This window comes from Hippocampus comes, unplaced genomic scaffold (assembly GCF_001891065.2).
Source record: "Hippocampus comes isolate QL1 unplaced genomic scaffold, H_comes_QL1_v1.1 scaffold156, whole genome shotgun sequence".
Taxonomy (NCBI): Eukaryota; Metazoa; Chordata; class Actinopteri; order Syngnathiformes; family Syngnathidae; genus Hippocampus; species Hippocampus comes.
In genome coordinates, this window is record NW_017805744.1 from 6769508 (window position 1) to 6792359 (window position 22852).

Here is a 22852-nt window from a genome sequence, read left to right on the forward strand (position 1 = left end):
TCTTAAGGTCTCCATATTCTTTAGAATCATGCAAGTGTTTGATAACTATACATCCTGATTTGAAATGTAAAAATGATGCTAATATGGGGTTGATGTCTGCAGCAGTGAAACAAGACCAGGATTGTAAATTAAACCTTGCAGTAAATATTCATACACTTATACATTTCCAGATGTGAACATAATTGTATTGACATTTTCTCGACGTCAGGTTTATGTACATTAAAATTTCCATTTGAAACTATTAACCATGCAAGTACAATATATTCAAAACGCATTATTTTAATGAAGACAGATTTACGAAAAAGTCAACATAAAAACCACGAGTGATTTTTTCTTCTTCTGTGCTGCAGAATTTAAATCGACGTAACCGATCAGTCCAGCGACTGCATTGTCATTTCATAAATAGGGAGAGGGTCAAAGTGCACGTAAGCAAAAACCAACTGTGTCCCACGTGTGCAAATGAGTGTTTGAACATGCGCATCTCCATGTCGGAAATAGGACCTTAACTCACACACTCCTGACATTTCTGCAGGTGACAAATTGAGAGAACTCTGCACCGGTGTCTGCCTCATCAAGCTCTCATACGACGCGCTCACCGTGTTCGTGCACGTTACCGGTGACAGGTACACTCTGTACTCTGCTTTGTTTTGTTTCGATACGTTTATTAGGTACATACCACTCAATTATTGACTCCTTTCATCGTCACTCGATAAAGTGCGCTTGTCACTCATTCATAGTTTAAATATTGGGGATTTAGGGTACATAATTTGAATTTCGTCAACATAAACGTGTTCTCGTGACTGCTAGCTAACGATGTTACAATGCCAATTTCGTGCCTCTTATTTATCTGAAATTTAATTGTAGAGGCTGTTTAGATAATTGAGCCAACGATGCTGTAGCCTAATCGTGGTGTCAAAACCTCTGGCCAGTTGTGGCGCTTAAGTTTATTCTAAATTTTTAGATAAAAGTTCGTTACGGTTTAAATAAGCAACAGCTGCCATGTAAACTTTGCTGAAAGCATGTTTTATGGGATTGTAGGAAGAGCGTTTAAAAGATATTTGTCGGCACCCTACACTTCAGTCCTACTTGTTGGAGGATAATCCGCCTCCCCCCCTGTTCTGCATGTTTGGCAATCGTCTCGTGTGTGGCTGCAGGTGATTTTCAATTAACGTTACTGCAAAAAAACCCAATAAGATGCATCCAGATTTTGCTCACTCAGTGACATTCGTATATTGTACGACCATGACGAATACTGGTGCCAGTGTCAACACCCAAAGTCCCATATGCTAGTCAATGCTTTTTTTGTATTTTTTTCCTGATCGAATCAGAAATCATGAGATTTCTTTGATGTACAGTTAATTGCCCATCTGTTAACGGGTCCATTGGCGTGCAGAGAGACATCCAAATTAAAATGCCTCTCAGGTCAGGCAGTTTCCGAGCAGCTCCAAATGTTGGTGAAGAGGCACTGATGTCCAGGTTCGCACAGTTGTCATCTGGGAGCAACTAGCACCGGTTACTTTGTAGATGTTTTGGTGACGTTACGTACCTCTGGGCATATCTGCGGCCTCAGACATGTTGGAGGCTGATGTGTCGGGTTTTTTTTTTTTTTTGCCGCTTATTAAATTTGATTGCCTACATCAGCAAATGGTGAATTACTGTTTACTATTTTTGCGTTCACGAATCAGCACTGCTGAGTTCACTCCGGCCATTTACTCAGTCCTACGTGTGTTCTGACCACTTCGTTGAAGGTAAGCTTTAACGCATAGCAACATAAAAATTTTAAATACAGTACTGTACATATATTATTAATCTCCACATTAAGTCTTTGCATTTTTTGAAAAGATTTATAAAATCATTAAAATAATAAAAATTATTAAATTGTCTGAATTACAATCTTCACTTCAATTAATCCTCCATTCTGGCATTTTGCACCATGATTTAAATGCGTCTCCTGTCCAGTTTACACCATAGTACCTGGTTGTCATGGGCCGTGTATGGCTTAAGCATAAATAGAAAGTGTCTTCGGGGTCTTAGACTGTGGCGACACACTGCGGCTGTAAGTGTGGGGATCAAGTGTCAAGCTGTGTGTGTTTCGCAATGGGCTATGTCATCGGACCATCATGTTTCAGTGCAAGATCATTTATAGTGTCTTGACAGAAGGAGTCCCAGTATGTTTTCCTGCAAACTAATTTGTGTCTAGAATTTAGGATTGTGCAGTATTTTACGTGTTTTACGTTCCCCTTTTGAATTATCCGTCTCTAAAAAGCTGCCTGATCCTTTCTCTCATAAAAGAGAGGCTTTGGCTGCTTAGCAACAGTCAATGCCATCTAAGCCTGGCAGTCTGCGGCCACTCCCCCTGTGCACTGGGCTCATCGGGGCTGAGTTAGCCAGCGTGTTCATTTCTTGGTCAACTTGTGTCTGGGCACAGACTTTTACCCTTGCAGTGCTACCAGGAGTTGTGGGCAATGTCACTTTTGACCAAAGGCCCTCAAATAGAGAAGAGCTAAAAAGCAGAACACAGAGCCAACCCAAGATTTAACGTGAGATTTGCACAGTTGACTGAATGCGAGGAGAGAACTGCATCTGGGTGATTGCTGTGAAGTGAGTCTCCTAACTACTGCTTGCTCAGTTGGTGACATCTCTGACTTTTCTAGCAAATGCAGCAATTTGCTTTAACTAATAGTACAGTGATGTTTTCTTTCATTTGTTTATTTTTCCAAGGTATCTCGAATCCTGTTATTTATACAATCAACAATTTCTATTTTGTGTTTTCTGCAGAGTTCTTCAACTGAATAATGTACAACAAAGAGAATAATAACAAGGTCAGATGAAGTTCTATCTTTATCCTGCTGTTTGCTGTTTCACAATGCCTGAGAAAGTTGAAAGTTGGTTTCCCTTAGCATGTTGCTCTCTGGATCACTGCATTGCGCCAAACCTTTCAGAACTTTATTTTGTTCCCATTCATCCGGAATAATATTCCCACGGGCACAATTGTGGTTTGCTAATAAATATCTGAGCAATTGAATTAAAAGAAAATCACGCTGCAGCAAAAAACTTTGGAAATATATTTTCATTTTAAGTGCGGTTGAAGTGTAATTAAACGCACTAAGATGTCAGCCTGCATACTCGAACCTTTTAACTGGTGATTTGATGCTCTCCTGTGGTGTGAACCACAATGGTGCTTTGGTTTTAGAACAGAGTTTGAAAATTAGTGTTCCCGCAATTGCACATGGCATTTATTGAATTTCTGCTGGCTCATTTTAGAAACGACTTGTGCCTGTACTCTGTGTAAAGAATGTACGGCTAGTGCCTCAATGTGCTTTTTATATGATGAAAAAAAAATCATGAATAATTTGTTCACCCAGCTACTGTTACAATGGCGGACATTGAAGAGTGCAAGCAAATGCGGTTTTGAAACTGTGAGCGTCATTTTACAACCATCTGTCTCCCTTTGGTTTGTGCGGTAGGGGTCGCCACAGTGGATCATCCTTTTCCATCTAAGCCAGTAGTTCTCAATTTTTTGACACCAAGTTCTACCAAGCAAAAACAATTGGCTCCCCAAGTCTGCCTTGAATGACTTTTGTTATTGTGCCATAGTGTACTCGACCTCTGCGTTCATCATAAACAAGATATAGATTTTATTGCCCGTGGTGTCCACTGGGATTTTCACCCGTAAGGCTGAATTATTTTAACTATTGAATAAGATTTATTTTTTTAACACTGTGGGACTTTGCATTTATGGTTATTTAGAATGTCTACTAATTTTTCGTTTTCCTCATTTACAGATGTTGATGGAGGATCAGCTCATTTGATGGATTAGCACTGCTGAACGGATGTGTGTTTTCAGAACGTGAAGCTATTACGTCGGCAGAACCCCTAAATGTCTAATTCAACGATTAACCTGTCTTACAATGGATATGTTGTACCACACAAAGACGTACATCTATGTCTTCCTGCTGAAAGTCCTTACAACGATGTGTCCATCTGTCCGTCACCGGACCCTTCCTGGAATATCTCTAATCACAGTGATGGAGAAGCCAGCAGCTCACCTAATATCCACATGCTAGATCACTTCCAAAGCGAAGGATTGTTCGTAAATAACTGTCAAAGCACTTCCTCGCGAGAAGATAAGTTGTTCTGCAACACAAGCATGAGCCTGAGCCAAACCTGCTTCCCCACCCCTCTCAATGGCCTTGTTGATTTCTGCAATAAAAGCTTGAGCGCACAAGGCTATCCAGACCCAAAGGAGTCCAAAAATTTTAATGGGACCAAGAAGAATGGAAGTGACACCGTTGTGACATCTCCTCCCGATTCTACTGCAGAAGGCAAACTAAATTCATGTGAAGCCTCTCAAAGAGGATCGACTGAGAACGATAGCTGCTCCATGAGCTCTGGTGAAATGGTGTTAAGAAGCAACAGTTTTTGTTTGGGGGACCAGACCCCCTCAGTATTTTCTTCCCTTGATGAGTCATCCACCTCACCATCTGTCGGGCATGCGGCATTGCACAATGACTCTCACATGCTGACCACGCCCACCATGTCAGATGTTTGTGAAAAAATGACTGAGAATTCAGGGCATCCATACCTTGGCAAGACCTTCACACTCCCTGAAAACTGCGAGCTTACCAGCGAGGAAGATGATTTGAGTTGGCCCACATCTATGGTTACGCCAAATGCAAATCATGGGGGTCTTCAGATGACCTTTGTGTGTGATTCTTCTCCAGATCATAAAAACTGGTTAGCTTGTGTTGAATCAGAGCCATTGGCATATTCCTCCGGGGCCTTTACACCAGAGAAATGTATTATTTTTGTACCTTCTCTGTCAACTATACAGGACACAGATAAGGCTAAACAGACTTCTACACCACTATCAAACATGGGGAACCAAATGCTTGCCTCCTTTTTAGAATCTCCTTGCACCGAAATTGCAGGCAGTCCAATATTATACCCAACTGAACAGCAGCAAGCATTTGCCACGCCTACAAAACACGGTGCCGTGGGACAATCTCTCTCTACCAGAAAAATAAAGACAATGAAGATCAATTGTCCGAAATCAGACTTGAGTAATGTCAACGCTAAAGTTGGAACAAGAACTGTGACTGGAACAATGGTGTCCGGGTCATCTCCGCAGCATAAAAAAACGCAATCAAGCGTGCTTAGTAAATGCGGAGAACGTCCCGAAGTAGCTAGCAGGATTAGTCCAACTAAAGGAAGGCATAACAATGCATTTGTTCCCGTTGTGACGAAAAGAGCCAACGGTGCTCAGAGACGAGTAAATCCAAGGGCTGCTCACTTGGGTTTCCCAATCACACAGTCACCTGAGAATGATGTGGGCAATGGAAAGTGCAATCGTAGCATGTCCACTGCGGCAATTAACTCTCCTGTAGCCCAATGCAGCAAGGCCTGGATGGAGACGGAACAAAGCGCTCTAAGTGACAACTCTCCAGCTCAGTCTACTGCCAACCAAACCTTCTGCTTATTATCCCTTGAAAAATCCCCTGATAAAAGTTTGGAGAAAGATCAGAAACCAACGCCGAAGAACGCAGCAAACAAAACGGAGGTCAAGTCAGGCTCAGCTTTGCTTCAGGTCAAGACAAGGCCTCGATGTTCAACGGAGACTTCCTCACCTCAGCCCCCCAAGCAAAGGAAAACCATTTCAAAGTCCTTGTCTGCTGTTACAATTCCAAGACAAGAGAAGCAAAGTAAACCAGCAATCCTCAACACCTCTTCCCAGAGTAAACTGGCCTTACATACTGAGGCCTTCAAAAGACCGGCTGCAAACCAGAGTCCAAGAGAAATTAATAAGATCAGCCTAGTCGTAAGTAGATGTTATACAAATAATATGAAAATCAATATTTCATCTCTTTCAAAGTGCCATTTGCCTGAATGTAGCTTGTAAGAATTGCAAATGGCCTAGATGTGACTGTTCCAAATGAAACTATCAAATATCGTGTGCATGTTTCTTTGATGTATTGGTCTCAACAGAAAAAGTAAAGAGCTGGGAATATTACACCAATCTCTTTGCAGACAGAATCCGGCAGGGAGGGAGCAGCCTCTTCGGAGAACAGCAGAACCCAAAGACAAACGTTTCCAAACCAACCACAAGGGACATACCTCGCGCAACATCCCATCGCCACTCACAGGCCTGCTCAGTCTATCAGGCAGCGAGGAGGAGATAATTGGGGTGGAGGCACCCCGCAGTCAAAGCAGAATACGAGTACAGGTAAGAGAATGATTACAATGCAAGTACATTTTAAAGGTGTCGTGGAAATGATAAACTATTGACTGGGTCGCAACAATATTTTGGAGAGTTTAGCAGCTTTTCCATAAGAGGATGATAGTTACTGGTTTGTAAATCAGGGAAACAGACCTTCAAATGGAGTCTAACTTCTGATTTCTTCATGCAATCTTAACGTTATTTGTAGAGCACTTTTCATGCACTACATGACAGTGCTTTACGCTGTTAAAATCTATGGGGTGAGATTTTCATGTTTTGTCTTTTTTTAATATATGCATTTATCATGACTTTTTTACAAATATTAACCTGCTTGTGAAGTGTTGAAAATGTGTTTGTGGATCAGCAAGCCCGCGTGTTGAATTTTGACACACATTAAGCAGTTTCAATGCATACCGTATTTTCCGCACTATAAGGCGCTTCGGAGTATAAGGCGCACCTTCAATGAATGGCTTATTTTAAATCTGTTTTCATATATAGGGTGCACCGCATTATAAGGCGCATAGAATAGACGCTACAGTACAGGCTGTGATTGTGTTTGCATCCACTAGATGGAGCCATGCTAAAGGGGATACAATACAATACAGCTTTGTTTATATAGAGCTTTCACAACCGCTGCAACAAAGCGCTTTACAAATCATTTAAAATACTACATCCAAGAAATCAGAATATTGATCCATATAGAAGGCGCATCGGATTATAAGGCGCACTGTCGGCTTTTGAGAAAATGGAATGCTTTTAAGTGCGCCTTATAGTGCAGCAAATACGGTATACACACACACACACACACACACACACACTCACACTCCTGCCGTTCTAAACATTCACATGGTAAAAAGCCATCCCCCCTTCCTCTAGGATGCTGTGTTGCTGTCGCCATTGAAAGCAACCAGCTATCTTCAGGATTTCGTTTGAAAATTGGCAACAGAGCCTTGATCTAATCTACTATTATGCGTTTATTTCGCACAAGTTGGGAAAGAAAATACACTAATTTATTTGCCTACACCCGGAAGATATTTTGCTTCTCTTTGTCCGACGTAGAAGAAGAAAGAGGGTAGCAGCAGAAGTACGCTTTCGAACGAATTTGCAAAGTACGTTCAAACGCATTGATAAAATGTAGGCTAAACGCTAAAATGCTAAAACATAGATTTTGCTGAACTGAATTCATGCACTGCAGACATAATAAAATCAAAAATTGCTAAAATAATGTTGACTTCCTTCATTTTTGAGCAAAATGGTATAATGCAGGCCAAATGCTGAAAAACATACGTTTTTCACTTGTGCATGTGCATGTATGGTCGTTTAAAATGCGAGAGCACCACTTTTTGTTATTAATTCATTCAAAAAGTTTTTACCGATGCATTTTGCTTTAGAATATGTAGTATTTCAGTCCTGAGGAATGTACCACCAGTATTCTGTGTCCATCCTAACGATAGCTTCCCCATTCCATGTGATAGCGGGGAGCGGAAGGAATGGTGCAACAAGAGACTCATCCTTTGAACCAGCCTCGGCTGCAAGTGTCAAGCCCCAACTGAATGTATCCCGACCTTTCGCAACTCCCACGCGTCCCTCTTCTGTGGACACTCCCTCCATTCCTGCCTCTCGACTGCCGCGCAAGACCCCGGTGTCATCCAAGAGCCTAAACAGAGGAAGCATTCACAATGATCAGAATGAAGGTGCAGCAAGTTTACAAGGTGAGCCTAGCAAGGTTTTCACATTGGGGATGTAAGAGTCTGGGTGTGATGACTGTAATTTGAAATGAGGCTTTTGCTCATTGTATTCAAGGATAAGATCAAATTTGTAATTTGGACACGATATGAAGGAGAGGGGCCTTAATAGTGACCCACTTAAAAGCAAAGCCTTGGCGAAAATCCCCCGCTGGAAAATCTTGCTTGGATTTAATAGCTCCGCATTTGCTAAGATGTTGAGGCTTAGCCACGTGAAAAAAAAAAAAAACAACAAAACAAAAAAAAAATCCATACTGTATGGTTTTTTTTTAAATGCCCTTTGAATGATCTAAGTCAAAGGACCCCAACCAACCACTTACAGGGCCGCACAGAGAGACTATTGCTGTCAATGTGGTACACTAACATACCTCAATATTCAATGCCAGTTGGTAAAGTTGTTGTTGTATTGCAAGGGCTTCTGGTGATGCTGTCACGTGCCGTTTTGCACTTTTGAACTGCTTACCTATGCTTGCTTGACAGTTTCTGGAGTGGCTGCACGTAAACAACCCCCTGTTAAAACGGGTGCACTGAAAGCAAGACTCATATCAAGCCCTGGGAGGTGGACTGGACCAGGTAAGATCACACCCACTTACCCATTTTTGCATTTCGTGAGACGTATGATTATGATCGTATTATTTTAAGCCATTTAAACAATTATCCCAAATAGAGTACGTACAGTATATTGTCAAGACTTTCTGATGAGAAATGGAACGTTTTACTTTTGCCTCAAAGATCACTCATAGAGTGTGTATTTGTCCATGACAGTTGTACCGACTACAAATTCACCTACCTGTACCAACAAAGGCGCTTCTACTTCTACTCGGGGTCCTCTAAAAAGAAGTCTGTCTTCTAGATTTGTTGGTTTGACACCAAATAAACCAGGTAAGAGGTTTTTTTTTTGTTTTTTTTCTTTTCTTTAACAGAGGTCACTGCAGTGAGTAATACCTAATCTGGGTATGAATCTGACTACTTTTCCACCATACCTTCTGATATCTCCCCCACACCCCAAGTGTCACTTTATGCATTTTGGGTGTCGTGCAACAATAAACTTCAGCCCATTGTTTGGAGTTGAGAATGTTGCATAGTCATTGCTGAGGCCAGCTATGTCATCATTTTAGCAAGGCTGCTTTCAGTCAGCTAACATTGACAACTTTGCCGAAAGCTGGCCTGTGATCTCTGCTCATCTCACTTTGCAGCAGAAGTGAAGCTGTGGGAAAGGGAGTAACACTGTGAGAGTATGAAGAGTGTGATTGCAATTCCTATTGGCACAGTATTCCTGCTTGCTCCTCCCATCACCACTGTCTACCCCCCACCCCTAACCCCCTTCAACGGGCGCGCGCACATAGACACACGCACACCTTCCTGTTTTGTCTCATTGGCATAGTTTTTTTTTTTCTTTTTTTTTTTAATGCGGGTGGGGGACAGCTCTTCCCCTTTTTCTTTTTTTTTTAATGCGGGTGGGGGACAGCTCTTCCCCTGCAGAATTTTCGTGGGTTACTCGCAAGGATTATAACCAAGATATCATTGTTTTCCAAATACTTGTATATGTACACGGAAGTTTTTTACCTTGATTACCGAGAGATGTTATGGGCTCCAAAGCTGTCACCCTCAAACATCAACGTGCGTCTGACAGCCAAAGGTTTACTACGAAACATTCAGCTGCTGTCAGGATGCTGGAAAAACACGGTGGTTTTCCAAGCAGGTTAGTCAACCTCATTTTGTTATATTCAAATTGGCTTGGTTGTATGGCCTCTGGTTAGTTACATTTGCAAACATCTTGGTATTGACAGTACTTGAGCTGTTCTGTAGACTGTGTGCCTCTATGTTTAGCATGGCTGTTTGCTTGTCTCTTAAGCAGGAGGTTCAGCTTTCTTTTAACTACAGCAGTCAGTGTAATTTCATCCAGGGCAATGTACTGCTGGACACCAACGAGATTAGAATGTTACATGACTTTTGATAGATACGGTCGATATTGCATCCATGCATTGTTTTTTGTAATTTGTGCAAAAGTCAAAAAGGAAAGCGCAAGAAAGGGGGACAGCAAAAGGACCTTTCGTATTGGCCACATGCATTGATCTGGTTTCAGCCTGAAATGAACCAAGGTTATTTAGGGCTCTATTTTGAGCCCCAGTGACTGGAGATCATTATTGTGGGAGAATTTGTTTGGTTTCCCATAAATGTTGAATGCTTTAATTGCCATTTTGATCTTTGATAATGTAAGGGATTTTACACTCCAACGTATTGCAATTCTTTTAATGGTATTCACTTCTTGAAACAAATGCAAGTACTACTCTAATTTGGCTTGTGGCACTGGAGTGAACTCATATAGTGTCCCATGAAATGTCAATGAGTATGACTGAACAGAATTTTCTATTATTGTGCGAACAAGGAACTCAAAGGAACTGATTGTGATGTGATGAATTGCATAATTCATCATCAGTTCTATGCTGTGAGGTCTCCTTACATGCCAACAAAACCCCTCAGTAACTGTTTAAAAGTCTACCTGGATTATTTTGATTTGTTTTTTTTTTTTTTTCCTTTGACATCTATGGTCAGAGCAAGAGGAATGGTCTGTAATATTTTGCCGATTTGCATTTTTCTTGAGAGTCCCTAAAATGACTGCACACAGGTGATGTGAAAAAGTTAACCAAAGTGAAAAAATATGTTTGTCAAGACTATGCCATAATAGTAATAAATAATGGGAAAGAGGTTTGATGGAAAGTGCTTAGCTCAAGGAAGCAGCTTTATAAAAACATTTAAGTATTATTTGAATAATTCTGTACAGTCTAAAAGGTTACCGTTCTTAGTCACTGCCTTGGTCTAATCAGAGGCTTCCTGTCCAGTTATATATTTTATTTTATTTTTTTTTATGGCCATCTATTAAGGAACCATTTTTTCGGTATAGATCTGTGCAAATTAGATTTTGCTTGATTCCGAAAATTTAATACAGGTTCCCATTTCCTCATCCTACTCCACTGCAAAACCTCAGGGTATACAAACATGGATTCATGTTCATTGCTGATGTTTGAAAGTGACGGTTCTTGTGCAGACAGCAGAGGGCAACCTCATTCAAATGAGACAGCACGGAACTTTTGCTGAGAAGCAGCAAGAATAACAGTTAGATCCTGTTTATCAAAAGTGTATAAATTTTAAATTTGAATAGAATTTAAAAAAAATCCATATGGTGTTATTACAAATTTTGCAAGCTGCCTTACTAGACTGCTTAACAAATAATAAGCAATCATGTGTTTTTGTTCATGGTTTAGGTATTTTGTCTTGTTTGTTAGATGCTTAGTGTGTGTGTGTGTGTGTGTGTGTGTGTGTGTGTGTGTGTGTGTGTGTGTGTGTGTGTGTGTGTGTGTGTGTGTGTGTGTGTGTAGTGTGTGTGTGTGTGTGTGTGTGTGTGTGTGTGTGTGTGTGTGTGTGTGCTGATGTAAGTCGAGACTGCATGAGCAGAACATGCTGCCCTTGGTGGCCAGGTTCACAGAGCTCTCAATCGAATTAGGAAATGGAAAACCAATTTTATTTACAGCATCCGTTTTTATGCCGGGCTATCTGTGAAGCAGCACTGAGAATTGTCAGTGCACTTGATTGGACAACACATCTGCGAACAGGAGAACCATACTTTAACGGTGGAGGTTGCTGAATCTTTTTGAGGGTGGTTTTACTGGCCTGTATATAGTAGTGCACTTATGGAAAGAGGATTGATGATGATCATGAACGTTGTCACGACCCTCGATGCGTATTCTTTTACAGTAGACAAGAACAAGCCCAAGACCTGCTCTCGGCAGCAAGCGTCAACATCCCAAGTAAAACCGAATCATGGACCTCCTAAAACGATGCCACCCAGTCATCCACGGGATGACGGAAGTGATCAGAGGATCCAGAATCTTGGGAAACTGCTTGCAGCCTCTAACAGCAGATTTGAAGCCGTTAGTATCGTCTTGCAGCAAGCGCTGGCTGAGGTAGGGTAATTCGTTTTTTTGTTGTTGTTGTTGTTTTTTTATTAAGTTCCCCAGAATTAAACAAATATGTGAAATTGTTTTGACAATAACAGTCAATTCCACTGATAAAATTGAATTCAAAATGTTTTTGTTTAATTACTGTTGCATGTTGAAGTGAAAGCTTTGTCCTTAGTATGATAATGCAACTCAACATATGTCATTAACAAAACCTGGTAATACGACCCAAATGCGCTTTATCTTTACAATGCAGATATTATCACCTTTTTCTTTTTTTAAACATGGATATTTAAACACCTTGTTTGAATATGGTGTGTCGCGCAGTGTCATGTGACTGGCTTCCAGGAACCAGGCACCTCCGGGAATTATACTTGCCATGATGTATAATGAATGGGCGTGTTATATCAGAATACAGCTTAACTCCAGTCACCTTGCTTCCTCATTTTATTGTTAAAACAAAATTATGCCTTGGGAAAGAAGAGAGTCATTATCTCTAGTTACATATTGGTTTTTACTTTTAGTTCTTGAATATGCATTAGAAAATGGATGGATTGATGGATGGATAAGCACACGACACCATTAGGCCTTTGTTGCACCACTAGAGTGTGGTGGTATGGCACCAATTTGAAGCAAGGGGAGGACACAGACTGTTTTCCAAAGTGAAACTGTCACTGAACAAATTTTATGTAGCGTTTATTCCCCCTAACTAGATGTCAAATCATTTTTTTTCTGCTTTGCCGTGTGACTCTGTTCTGCATAGGTGCACTTGCATAATTTAGGCCTCAAAACAAGTGAGCTTCAAATTGGTTTTACAACAAAGAGAACTCTGGTAACATTAAAGCACATGTGACCATATTGTTGTCGAAGCTCCCTGTGTTGGAACTGTCCATGTTTACAATACAATGTCCCGCTGATACGTTTGACCCAATCACTGATCCCTGCATCGTTGCCCTCTTACACTTGGCAGGGTTGAGAAATTGATTGCATCAATAAATGCAAGACAGTAGTGTCGTTCCCCTCAACCTTGCTCACTTCCTTTCATAGCACACAATGCACATAGTATACAGCAACTCCATGAGCAAAATATAAGTTGCCGTACTTAATAAAAATTCCATATAGAGTATTGCGACAGGAAGGATGCTTATAATTGGGACGGTTATTGTGTGCCAGTAGTGCACAGTGGAAACTAATTGTCATTCAAAGGCCCAAGAATAGATGGCTCTCCCATCACAGCGTGAGAATGCCCCAGCTGTTGGCTTGATATGGTCAAATGAGCTAGTGGCCATACCACTTAGCCAGCACCACACATTGTTTCTTATCTTCTGTTTGCATGGTGTGATTATGTAGCGGACAACTGGGTGTGAAAACAGCAGGCACACGTAAATAACTTTAAAGTACTTGTCGACTTTGGCGTTCAAAATATTTCCCAGAGATTGTAACTTGATAGGATTTATTTATTAAATGGCAACCTAGCAATATTCTGTGCCTGATGTGCATCATCTTTATGTACAGCGGAGACAATATTAAAAATTCAAAAAAAGAGGTCTCATAATGATCTGTCAAGAACTTGTACATGTATTTATAAAGTAATAAATGCTGTTGCTGAGTTTAGTGTTTCATGAAAAATACGGGGGGTGTAAGATGCTTTTCCACACCAAAAAATGTCAGTCTCCCCTGCAATCAACTTTTGTCAGTCCTTTTCCTTGAACAAAAAGTGAGAGCAATTTTTGTCATCCAGTGGGGTGTTTGCGAACTGGCCTCTAATTCCTTGGCATGGCTCACTTTGCTCCTCAAGCTGCATATCATCAGTGCCTGAGATTAGTTGCTATCGAGTGAAACTGGACATCTGATCTGTCGCTGTAGGAAAAGGGTGTGTAAACAGTGGAATTGTGAGCATGAGGTCCACCGAGGGAGTGTTGCCAAGGTTTTGGGGATGATTTATTGCTGCTTTGGATGAGAATGGGGGGATGGTAGTAATTGAAAGGCTCTCTCCATATCCCCCTGGGAAGGTCACTTCCCATCTTAAGGTCTGCCCCGTCATCTCTACAAATGATCTGGTTGCTCCGTTCTGACTGCTTGCATGTGCTGTCTTAAAGTGACCTCACCTCAGTGGGGAGGAGCCTGTTCTTCCTTTGGAAGCCTGCCCCTTTGTGTGTGTGTGTGTGTGTGTGTGTGTGTAATACAGCAGTGCACTTAGCAGTCAGTTAGCTCAGCTGCAGAAGCAGCTTGTCATCCAGGACGATACGAGTGGAGGTGGCGCGCCCACCTGGACCGCTGTTTGCCCTGGCTGACTTGGTGGGCCCAAACCCCAGTGGGGGACACGGGGACCCACAGATCAAAGGCTGATGCCATGGGCTGCACAGGCAGCAGAGCATGCCTCATTGCTCCCTGTGCTGCAAAGCAGGTAAACTTACATTGACTCCTCATTTGTAGGTGCTGTTGTACATAGCAGATGGAAGGTTTTTCGGCATGTCTTTTATTGCAGGGGTCCCCAACCGCCGGTCCGCGGACCGGTACAGGTCCGCCGGGCATTTGGTACCGGGCCGCACAGAAAGAACTTGCCTTAATTCCGTTTTACTTATTTCGGAATACGAAACATGTTTTATTTTGAAAAGCTACCGGATTCTTCATTACATCCGTCTGTGTCACGCTTGACACACGTCAAGCCACGCTTCTCATTCACGTGACTGATTACGCTAAAAACAAAACGCCAGAGTTCTCAAAATGAGTAAAAAAAACTGCTGGAGATCGTAAATGACGGCGGCCTTAAAAGTACGTTCGAGACAACTGGATTAAAGTTATAGCTGAATACTCTGAGATCGCCACAATAGCACTGTTGCTATTTCCGACATCCTACCTGTGTGAGGCGGGGGGTTTCTGCAGCAACGGCGACGAAAGCAAAATTACGAAGTAGACTGGACATAAACCACACACTTGAGGTGTCATTGTCTCCTATTACCCCGAGATGGGACCGTCTGGTTGCAGAAAATCAAGCTCGGTGCTGTGGTGAGTCGTCATTTTCATGCACTTTGAATTTGCGTTGTATCGTATTTTGAAGGCATTAAACATTACCATAGCGATCGGAGTGTTGCGGCCAGATTAGACGCTCCTTGTGTTTATTATTATATTTCAAAAACGCCACAGTTTTCATGCAGCTCATACCATATTATTTTGTTGTATTATTTCCGCCACACCTTAAATGCCGGTCCCTGAAAATATTGTCTGACATCAACCGGTCCGTGGGGCAAAAAAGGTTGGGGGCCCCTGTTTTATTGGAAAGTGATGTTTGGCTGACCTTTTCTCTTGTTTTTTTATTTAATTGAACATCTACATTGATGATGTTTGCGTCCGTGGTGTCACGTGTTGTGTAGCGTTTCATAATGAGGGATCGGTAGAAGAGCAGCTGTAGATGAAATATGAACAGTGAATGTGTCAGCTGGAAACCTTGAAGAGCATTGCAGCAAGTGCTGCTTCCCCAGCAGGGCAGAGATAGAGGAACTGTGCCAGCAAAAATGAGAAGCTAACACTGAACACAAGTTGACGATCAAGTTTGACTTTCTTTTCTCCTCCCCTTATTCCTGATGTTTACTTTTGGGAGCAACTGCAGTTATATTGCAGTCGTGTATTTGGTAATGCCTTAGTTTGATAAATGGCATTCATCAAACATTTGAATGAGATCCTTGTCTTTTCATTTTATTTTTGTATTCCAGTGGTCACCGACCTTTTAGAACCTGAGAGCTACTTCTTGGCTACTGATGAGTGCAAAGGACTACCACTTTGAAAGATTTTTCTGAAATAACATATTTGGTCAAACTACGTTTAATGACATGTGTTTATTGTTGTTATTAGGACAGGGGGAAAAAATGGGCTCAGTTGAGCACGAAAATTGGTCAACAGAAATTTCTTCCTCAAAATGGGACGTGGAGCGATTATCTGGATAATCACTTCTAGAAAGATTTGTTTGTGATCGCTATAGTTCATAATAATAATTTTGACATTCATTTATTTGAAGGCACTGATCGTGTTTGCCTTTTCAAATGATCACTGTTACACCATTCTTAGAAAATCGCAATGCCCAATCACTGGCGAGCTGTTTTTTGGAGCAGGCCTGCGGCCTAATTGTGTGTTCCTCGGGGGCCCCCGGGTGCCTGCCGACACCACATTGGTGACCCCTGGTGTATTCTCATCAAAAATACAAATGTTGCTTTATTGTGTTATGAACTTAGAAATTTAAACCCTGTTAAATGTTTGTCAGATTTTATTCAAAATCGCTTTGACTTGACGTGCCGCTTGTGTTTTAATTTCTGTGCAGCGTGATGAAGCCACAGGGCAGTGCAGAGAACTATCTCAGCAGTTGGTCAACCTCCGAGGAGAGCTTGGTAAGGTGGCCCTGGCCACGCACTTGGCAATTGTACACACATATGGCACTTGTCTCATACTTTAAATTTCATGTTTCATAACTCAACCCATCAATCGACAAGTGTTTCTAAGTAGGTGTGCGCATCGCTCCAATAAAAGACGATTTGATATGTATCGACATATTTGGTATGATACAATTGAGTAATAATATATTTTCAAGTGTAGCGATTGAATTCAGTGGGGTTCCGATTCATTATGGTACGGCTGTAGCTTTTTTTTGTCATGTTTATCAATATGTGACGACAGGTAACAGCTCTCCAAAGCCCAAGCTACTCAAGTTCTTTCAATTCAAAGAAACAATGCATAATCAGCAACATCCAACTGATTGATGTTGATTCATACCAGGGGTGCATCTCTCATAAATGACGATTCGATCCATATCTCCATACATGGAGTGTGATACGGTTCCCTTGAATCAAATCGCCTCTCCAATTCAAATCAGGTTTCATTACAACCCTAGTAGTAAGGCCACAATGTCATCTTGAAAAAGGTCAGCCACGTTATCTTTTTATTAATTTATTCTGCTAGTTTGTTTGCTTTGAGCAGCATGTTTGAATCTGGTTTTTCAGCTTTGAGCAGAACATGCGCCTTCTGTGTAAGCAAAACATTAAGGAGATACCCCCCCCCCAAAAAAAAAAAGAATTACCACACCTATCACAGAACAACCACAAAAATGAGCCTGTTCTTCATTTAGCCACTGTCATATACTGTTTTGGGGGCCAGACCATCCATCTGCCTACCCATCCATCTACCACGAGTGCCAGTCTATCCTCAGTTTACTATTCAGGAATTTACCAATGTATTTTTTTTTTTTTTTTTGTTCTTGTGGAAGGCGGCCCGGTAGTCGAGTGGTTATCACGTCGACTTCACAGTGCAGAGGTACCGGGTTCAATTCCTGTGTGGAGTTTGCATGTTCTCCCCGTGCTTGCGTGGGTGTTCTCCGGGTCCTCCGGTTTCCTCCCAGATTCCAAAAACATGCATGGCAGGCTGATTGAACACTCCAAATTGTCCCTAGGTGTAAGTGTGAGCGCGAATGGTTGTTTGCTACTGTGTGCAACAGTAGTATGGCTCAATTTAATTGGTAAGGGATCCAACAGTGGTTTGGTAATGACAGTATTTTGCCATTCAAAAGGCATTCATGTTTTGAAGGTGAACAGCTCAAATTCTGTCAATTCTAGTTGACGTGCTTTACCTTGAAAAAGGGTAATGTTTTCCAAGCAGTTTTCCGTCCACTTCCTTGAGCCTTCTGATTAAACCAACCTTTCCAAATTTATTGGCGTTAATCGTATTTTCTGCTCATGCTATGCAGACAATCACACACACACACACACACACACACACACACACACACACACACACACCTCGTTACAAGTGCCTCGGGACTCACACATGACTGCTATTAAGTTCTGAGCACTGTTCTAACACATTCTTTTGTCGAATGTCATCTACCCTGACTTCAAGTTGACCTTGCTACATGTACTGTAGCAACAACTGTTTGAAAGTGTTGGTGTTCACTTGCAGGCTTCAAATTCCTCCCAAAGGAATCCATTGATGTCTCCAGCCAGTACCGTGATACTGTCAGTGCCACACATCCCTAATTATGCCACACATTGCATCCACCTTATCTGTAACTGTTGCTCTGAAAAGTCCATCCCATGTCACGCTGTGGGCCAGAGCCTCTAACTTTAGTTCTGGGATAAAATAGACCTGCAGTCATCATATGAGTCAAATGGCGTTTGCTGCAAGGGGCGGAATTGGATTTAAGGCTCATATGACCAGATCACAGTTGCACATGCTTGCGGAATGCAGCTTCTTGGCCTCTGAATGCCAGAGCCTGATAGCTGGTCCCAGTGTTGGCTTTGCCTCCGCTCCTGGATCTGCTACAGTTATTCCACTCTTCCAAAGGTGGTGCTTCACACTCCCGCTGTCCTTTTTTTTTTTTCCTCTGCAGCACACCATTTTCACGTACAGTTGAAACTGTCAGACTCTCAGAAATCAATGTGAATGGCATATGGATGGATGGATCTATCATCTGTCACCTTCGATGAAAGCTGCATTATTGATTTCTAGTAGTCGCTCACGATCAACTGCCATTGAGCGGCTTGTTGAGACAGCCTGAGCTGAAATCTTTGACCCATGGTCCAGTTTTCCAAATGAAAAAATATGTGACTTGTGGCCATCAATAACTTTGCCACAGTTGGCAGATAAAGTCAAGTATGTGTTTCCATGGCATGAAAGTAAAAGTGCCACATTTGTATCTAAGGGCCCGATTCAGATTTTATTTACAACCGCATAATTATTACAACTTTTCTCATGAAGGCTGGCACACATTTACAAAATCTCACGGGCATCGTTGATATCAAAAGGATGTATCCTAAAATGTGTTACAATTTGCAGAGTGCTCAGTCCATTCATCTGAACGACTGGAAAAGGAAAAGCAAAACTTGCAGGATGCTCTGGAGGGTGCAATGCGGGGACTGCAGGAGCAGCACCAGAAGGACCTGGAAGAGATGGAGCAGAGACTGCAGGCCTTCTACCAGGCTGAGTGGGATAAGGTCCACCTCACCTACCAAGGGGAGGCAGACAAGTGCAAAGCTCTGCTACAAAAGCAGGTTTGCCCCCTTTCACACCCATTGAGTCTTGAGCCATCAGTGAGCACTCATTTACAGTCATTTGCAAACCATTGTTGAGTGCAAATCAACTTTTTAGTAATACTGCGGGATGTCATTGAAATGTTTTGCATGTGTCTCGAAAAGATGGAACAACTCGAAGTAAGTCATGACGCCATGAAGCTGGAATTGGAGCACAGCCACGAAGAGCAGTTGCAGTGTGTTAAACAACAACATGAATGCTCATTGGAAGGTGAGTGAGTGGAAACATCCTTTGAAAAGCTGCATTTCATTTCATTTAGAATTTGACACCAAATATTCAACTTGAGCTAATTGGTTTACCTGAATTTTTACCCTATTTTTTTTTTTTGTTTGTTCTTCAGAGCTCAACAAAACCCACATTCAGCAACTGCAGTCTTTGGACGCAAGTTTGAAGGATTCAGAAGCAGCACTTTCTGTAAGTTGGACGTTTTGTCTCCCGACACAAATAACCTGTCACCATGTCATGTCTTCCAGAAAGTGCCATTTTTTTTTCTTCTGTAGGCACAGATTGAAGCGCTGACTCAGGAAAATGCTGACCTGATCGGAAAGCTAACAGCAGAGGAGAACAAAAGGAGAGAGCTGGCAGAAAGTCAGGTACTGGTCTCCATAACTTGGTGGGAAAATGGTAAATCAAACCAGGAACATTTTTTCTTTTTCCTTGCCTGAAATAATAATGGCATAATCTTCATTGGGACCAAATTAGCAGTGTATTAAAAACACTGCCCTTTTCAATTTTTTTTAATGTTCTCTAAATATGCGATTAAAACAAGTCTGCCTCTCATGAGTATTGATTCAGAACCCACTCAGCATTCTATCATGTAATTGTGGGAACTTCATTAAACCTCTCCCAACAGAGAGTTGCTCTCTGTAGTTAAATTATGCAATCAGCATTGGCAAAAACTCAGAAATACCTGGACCATGTGTAGTCACTTGCACCGCCTCAGAAAAATGCTGGAAACGAACAGTGGAAGCATTGATACACCCACAGAAACCAAAGATGGCTAAAAAACAAAACAAAAAAAAGCCCACCACATTGAAGCTTGTGTTCTGGGTATTTTACGATAGTTCATCTCTGTGTGTGTGATAGAGTTGGGGTGAGTACGCTCAAGTTGTTTTCTTGTTAGCAATGTGGTTGCATCATTGTCACTTGAGTGTTGCTGCTGATTTACTGGAGTCCAACATTTTTTATTTATTTATTTATTTTTTTCTAAACACCCACCCTGTAGAATGACCCGCACACTGTGTATCTGAAGCAAGAGCTGGAAAGCCTGAAGGTGGTGCTGGATATCAAAACCAAACAACTTCACCAACAGGAGAAGAAGATGATTGAAATTGATGAACTGGTAAGATCTGGAACAAAGACAAGGGACTGCATACTAAACAACAATTAAAATTGCGACCTTTTCGAGTGTTGCATTGTTCACCTGTTTTTTTTCCGCCAGCTTGAGAAAAATGTGAAGTTAGACGAGAGACTTAACAAGGTCCAACAGGAGAATGAGGACCTCAAAGCTCGCATTGAGAAATACGCTGCTCTCTCAAGGTAAGCCACCCACAGTCATCTTCCTGGAAGTTTTTCATCAGCAGTCGGCACGTCAGTCTGTCAGTCATTCCGTCGTGATTTCAGGCCGGCCCAGTCTGTACGTCGCTAAGGACAGCCATTTAGCATTGAGAGTGTACTTGGTATGTCAGACGTAGACGCAGCAACAAGCAGACTCTCAAGTAGTAAAAAATAAATCAAATGTTGTATACCTTTCGATCCCTTAGACCAGGGGTGTCAAACAAATTTTTTGTCACGGGCCACTTCGGAGTTATGGCTTCCCTCGGAGGGCCGGTGCAAAATCTCAGTTATTTATTACCCATGACAATTTGACATTTCGGTACAGATTTCAGCAAGAATCATGACAGTTGACACACATGATTTGCTCCGGCGGGCCACATAAAATCACATGGGGGGGCCAGATCTGGCCCCCGGGGCCTTGACTTTGACACCGTGCCTTAGACTGTAGTGTTCATTCTTCATTTTACCAATCGCCACACTTCTTTTTTTTTTTTTTTTTTTTTTTTTTTTTAACTTTGCTCTGTGTTCTGCTTGTGCTGCGCCTGCATGTGACATAGTACGGATGGTCCATAGCATGCACTGTTGTCGTCTGTCACCATTCATTTCCTGTTTTGATTTGTAGAAGTATGTGGTTGGTGGTCTGGCAGGTTGTCTGAGGTAATGTGTTTAACTCGCAGGCAACTGTCTACAGAGCAGGCTGTGCTGCAAGAATCCCTCCAGAAGGAGTCAAATGTGAACAAGCGTTTGTCGATGGAGAATGAAGAGCTGCTCTGGAAACTCCACAACGGGGAACCGAGCAGCCCGCAGAAGGCCTCGCCCAGCTCTGCATCTCCATCCCACTCCTTCAGCTTGCAGTCACCCCGCAGCTCCGGAGCCTGCTCGATCTTCCCACCCTCGCCCAGATAACGACTGCCCCGCCTGCTTCCGGGAAGCAGACAGACTTGTTGAAGGCGTCCATCTTAAAGGTCACCTTGTTGACCTATTGGTGTAGCACCATTATCAGTCTGTGGGGGTGGATCATATTTTTCAGATGAACTCTGAAATGATCTAGAATGATGCACACAAGCACTTAATAAGCAAAGCTATGCTGTTCTTTGTCTGTCTATACAAGGATTTGTGTGAAGGGGGGTGTCAAAGAATCTCAGTACTTGTCTGTCATGAAATACGATTTTTCTTGAAGCCACTGGATGCTTATTTGTTTTGAGGCTCGGCACGTGCACTGCATGCACATGGATGCACATATTTAGCCCTGCCGTATTCAGGCTGTGGATTCCTGCACCTTAAGTCACGTTTGAGGGTGTGACCTGCAGCTGTCTCGGTACAATTAAACCGAACAGTTTCAGCAAGACACCAGCTTAAATACTACGGCAGGTCCAGTATTCCCCTCAAATGTGTCACTCTTCCTGTTTTTGTTGTTTGACCACGGGACCAATCCCAATTTTGAGTATGTTTTTGTGCATCACATCCAACTTCGTGTCCCTCAAGGAATCCTAACACGGCTCTAAAATTGGGGTCTGCTGGCAGCAGGAGGCTTTGCTTTAGCACGTCGTCTTATTCTATTTCTGGTGTGTTGGCGCTGTTTGAAATATGCAATATTTGGAATATTAATAAACTTGTATTTTAAACCTGCTATATGAACTATTTCTTTTTGATATACGCCTGAGAAAATGGTGGCTATATGATAAGCGTTTGCAGAAACTTAAACACACTCTCTAGAGTGAATGTGGAACTGTTCAATGTAGCAATGGTATGTGCACAACTTGCTATTCTCTAACAAGGGGAGCTCTTTGGCAAAATTCACCACAGGTGTTGTATCCATCAATCGCCAGGACCTTTTTATGGTTCAGTTCAAATTGGTGTTTCGCAGTTGAAGCAGACCCCTGTACGCAGTTTAATATCTTGAAACCAAGACATCTGACAATCAACAGTGCCTTGCCTTTGCGAGGCATCAAACTGGATGTTCTGAGATATATACGGTATATAGATATAAATAGATATATATCTATTTCTCTCTCTCTCTCTCTCTCTCTCTCTCTCTCTCTCTCTCTCTCTCTATATATATATATATATACATATATATACTCTATATTAGCAGGCATGGAAACTGCTACTGAAGATCAACAGATGGCAACAGATCCTTTTCGAGAGTGGAAGAGTAATAGCCATTGAGGTGGATGTCCTTCGGGGGGAAAAAAAACCAAAAAAAAAAAAACGTTCCTTTCAGTTTCTTGTTGTGCGAGCTTGTGGGCGTGTTCATCCAAAAGTTTAGAGACGTTCACCTGTTGTGCATTTTAAGTTCA

General features: G+C 42.0%; 1 protein-coding gene across 2 annotated transcripts; it reads left to right on the top strand.

The window, feature by feature from the left end:
- The first annotated feature begins 418 nt into the window (after positions 1-418).
- On the top strand, positions 419-22182 carry LOC109524362 (microtubule-associated tumor suppressor 1 homolog). Of its 2 annotated transcripts, XM_019884164.1 has the most exons (15): positions 419-623; positions 3786-5818; positions 6028-6223; positions 7693-7929; positions 8443-8535; positions 8728-8844; positions 11719-11927; positions 16237-16303; positions 18741-18955; positions 19100-19205; positions 19336-19409; positions 19496-19588; positions 20221-20337; positions 20437-20534; positions 21230-22182. In XM_019884164.1, exons 2-15 carry the CDS (start codon positions 3881-3883, stop codon positions 21456-21458), a joined length of 3789 nt encoding a protein of 1262 aa, XP_019739723.1. In that variant the 5' UTR covers positions 419-623; positions 3786-3880; the 3' UTR covers positions 21459-22182. The 2 variants fall into 2 exon arrangements, with proteins under 2 accessions (XP_019739723.1, XP_019739724.1); XM_019884165.1 differs by lacking the exon at positions 8728-8844.
- Positions 22183-22852: the final 670 nt, after the last annotated feature.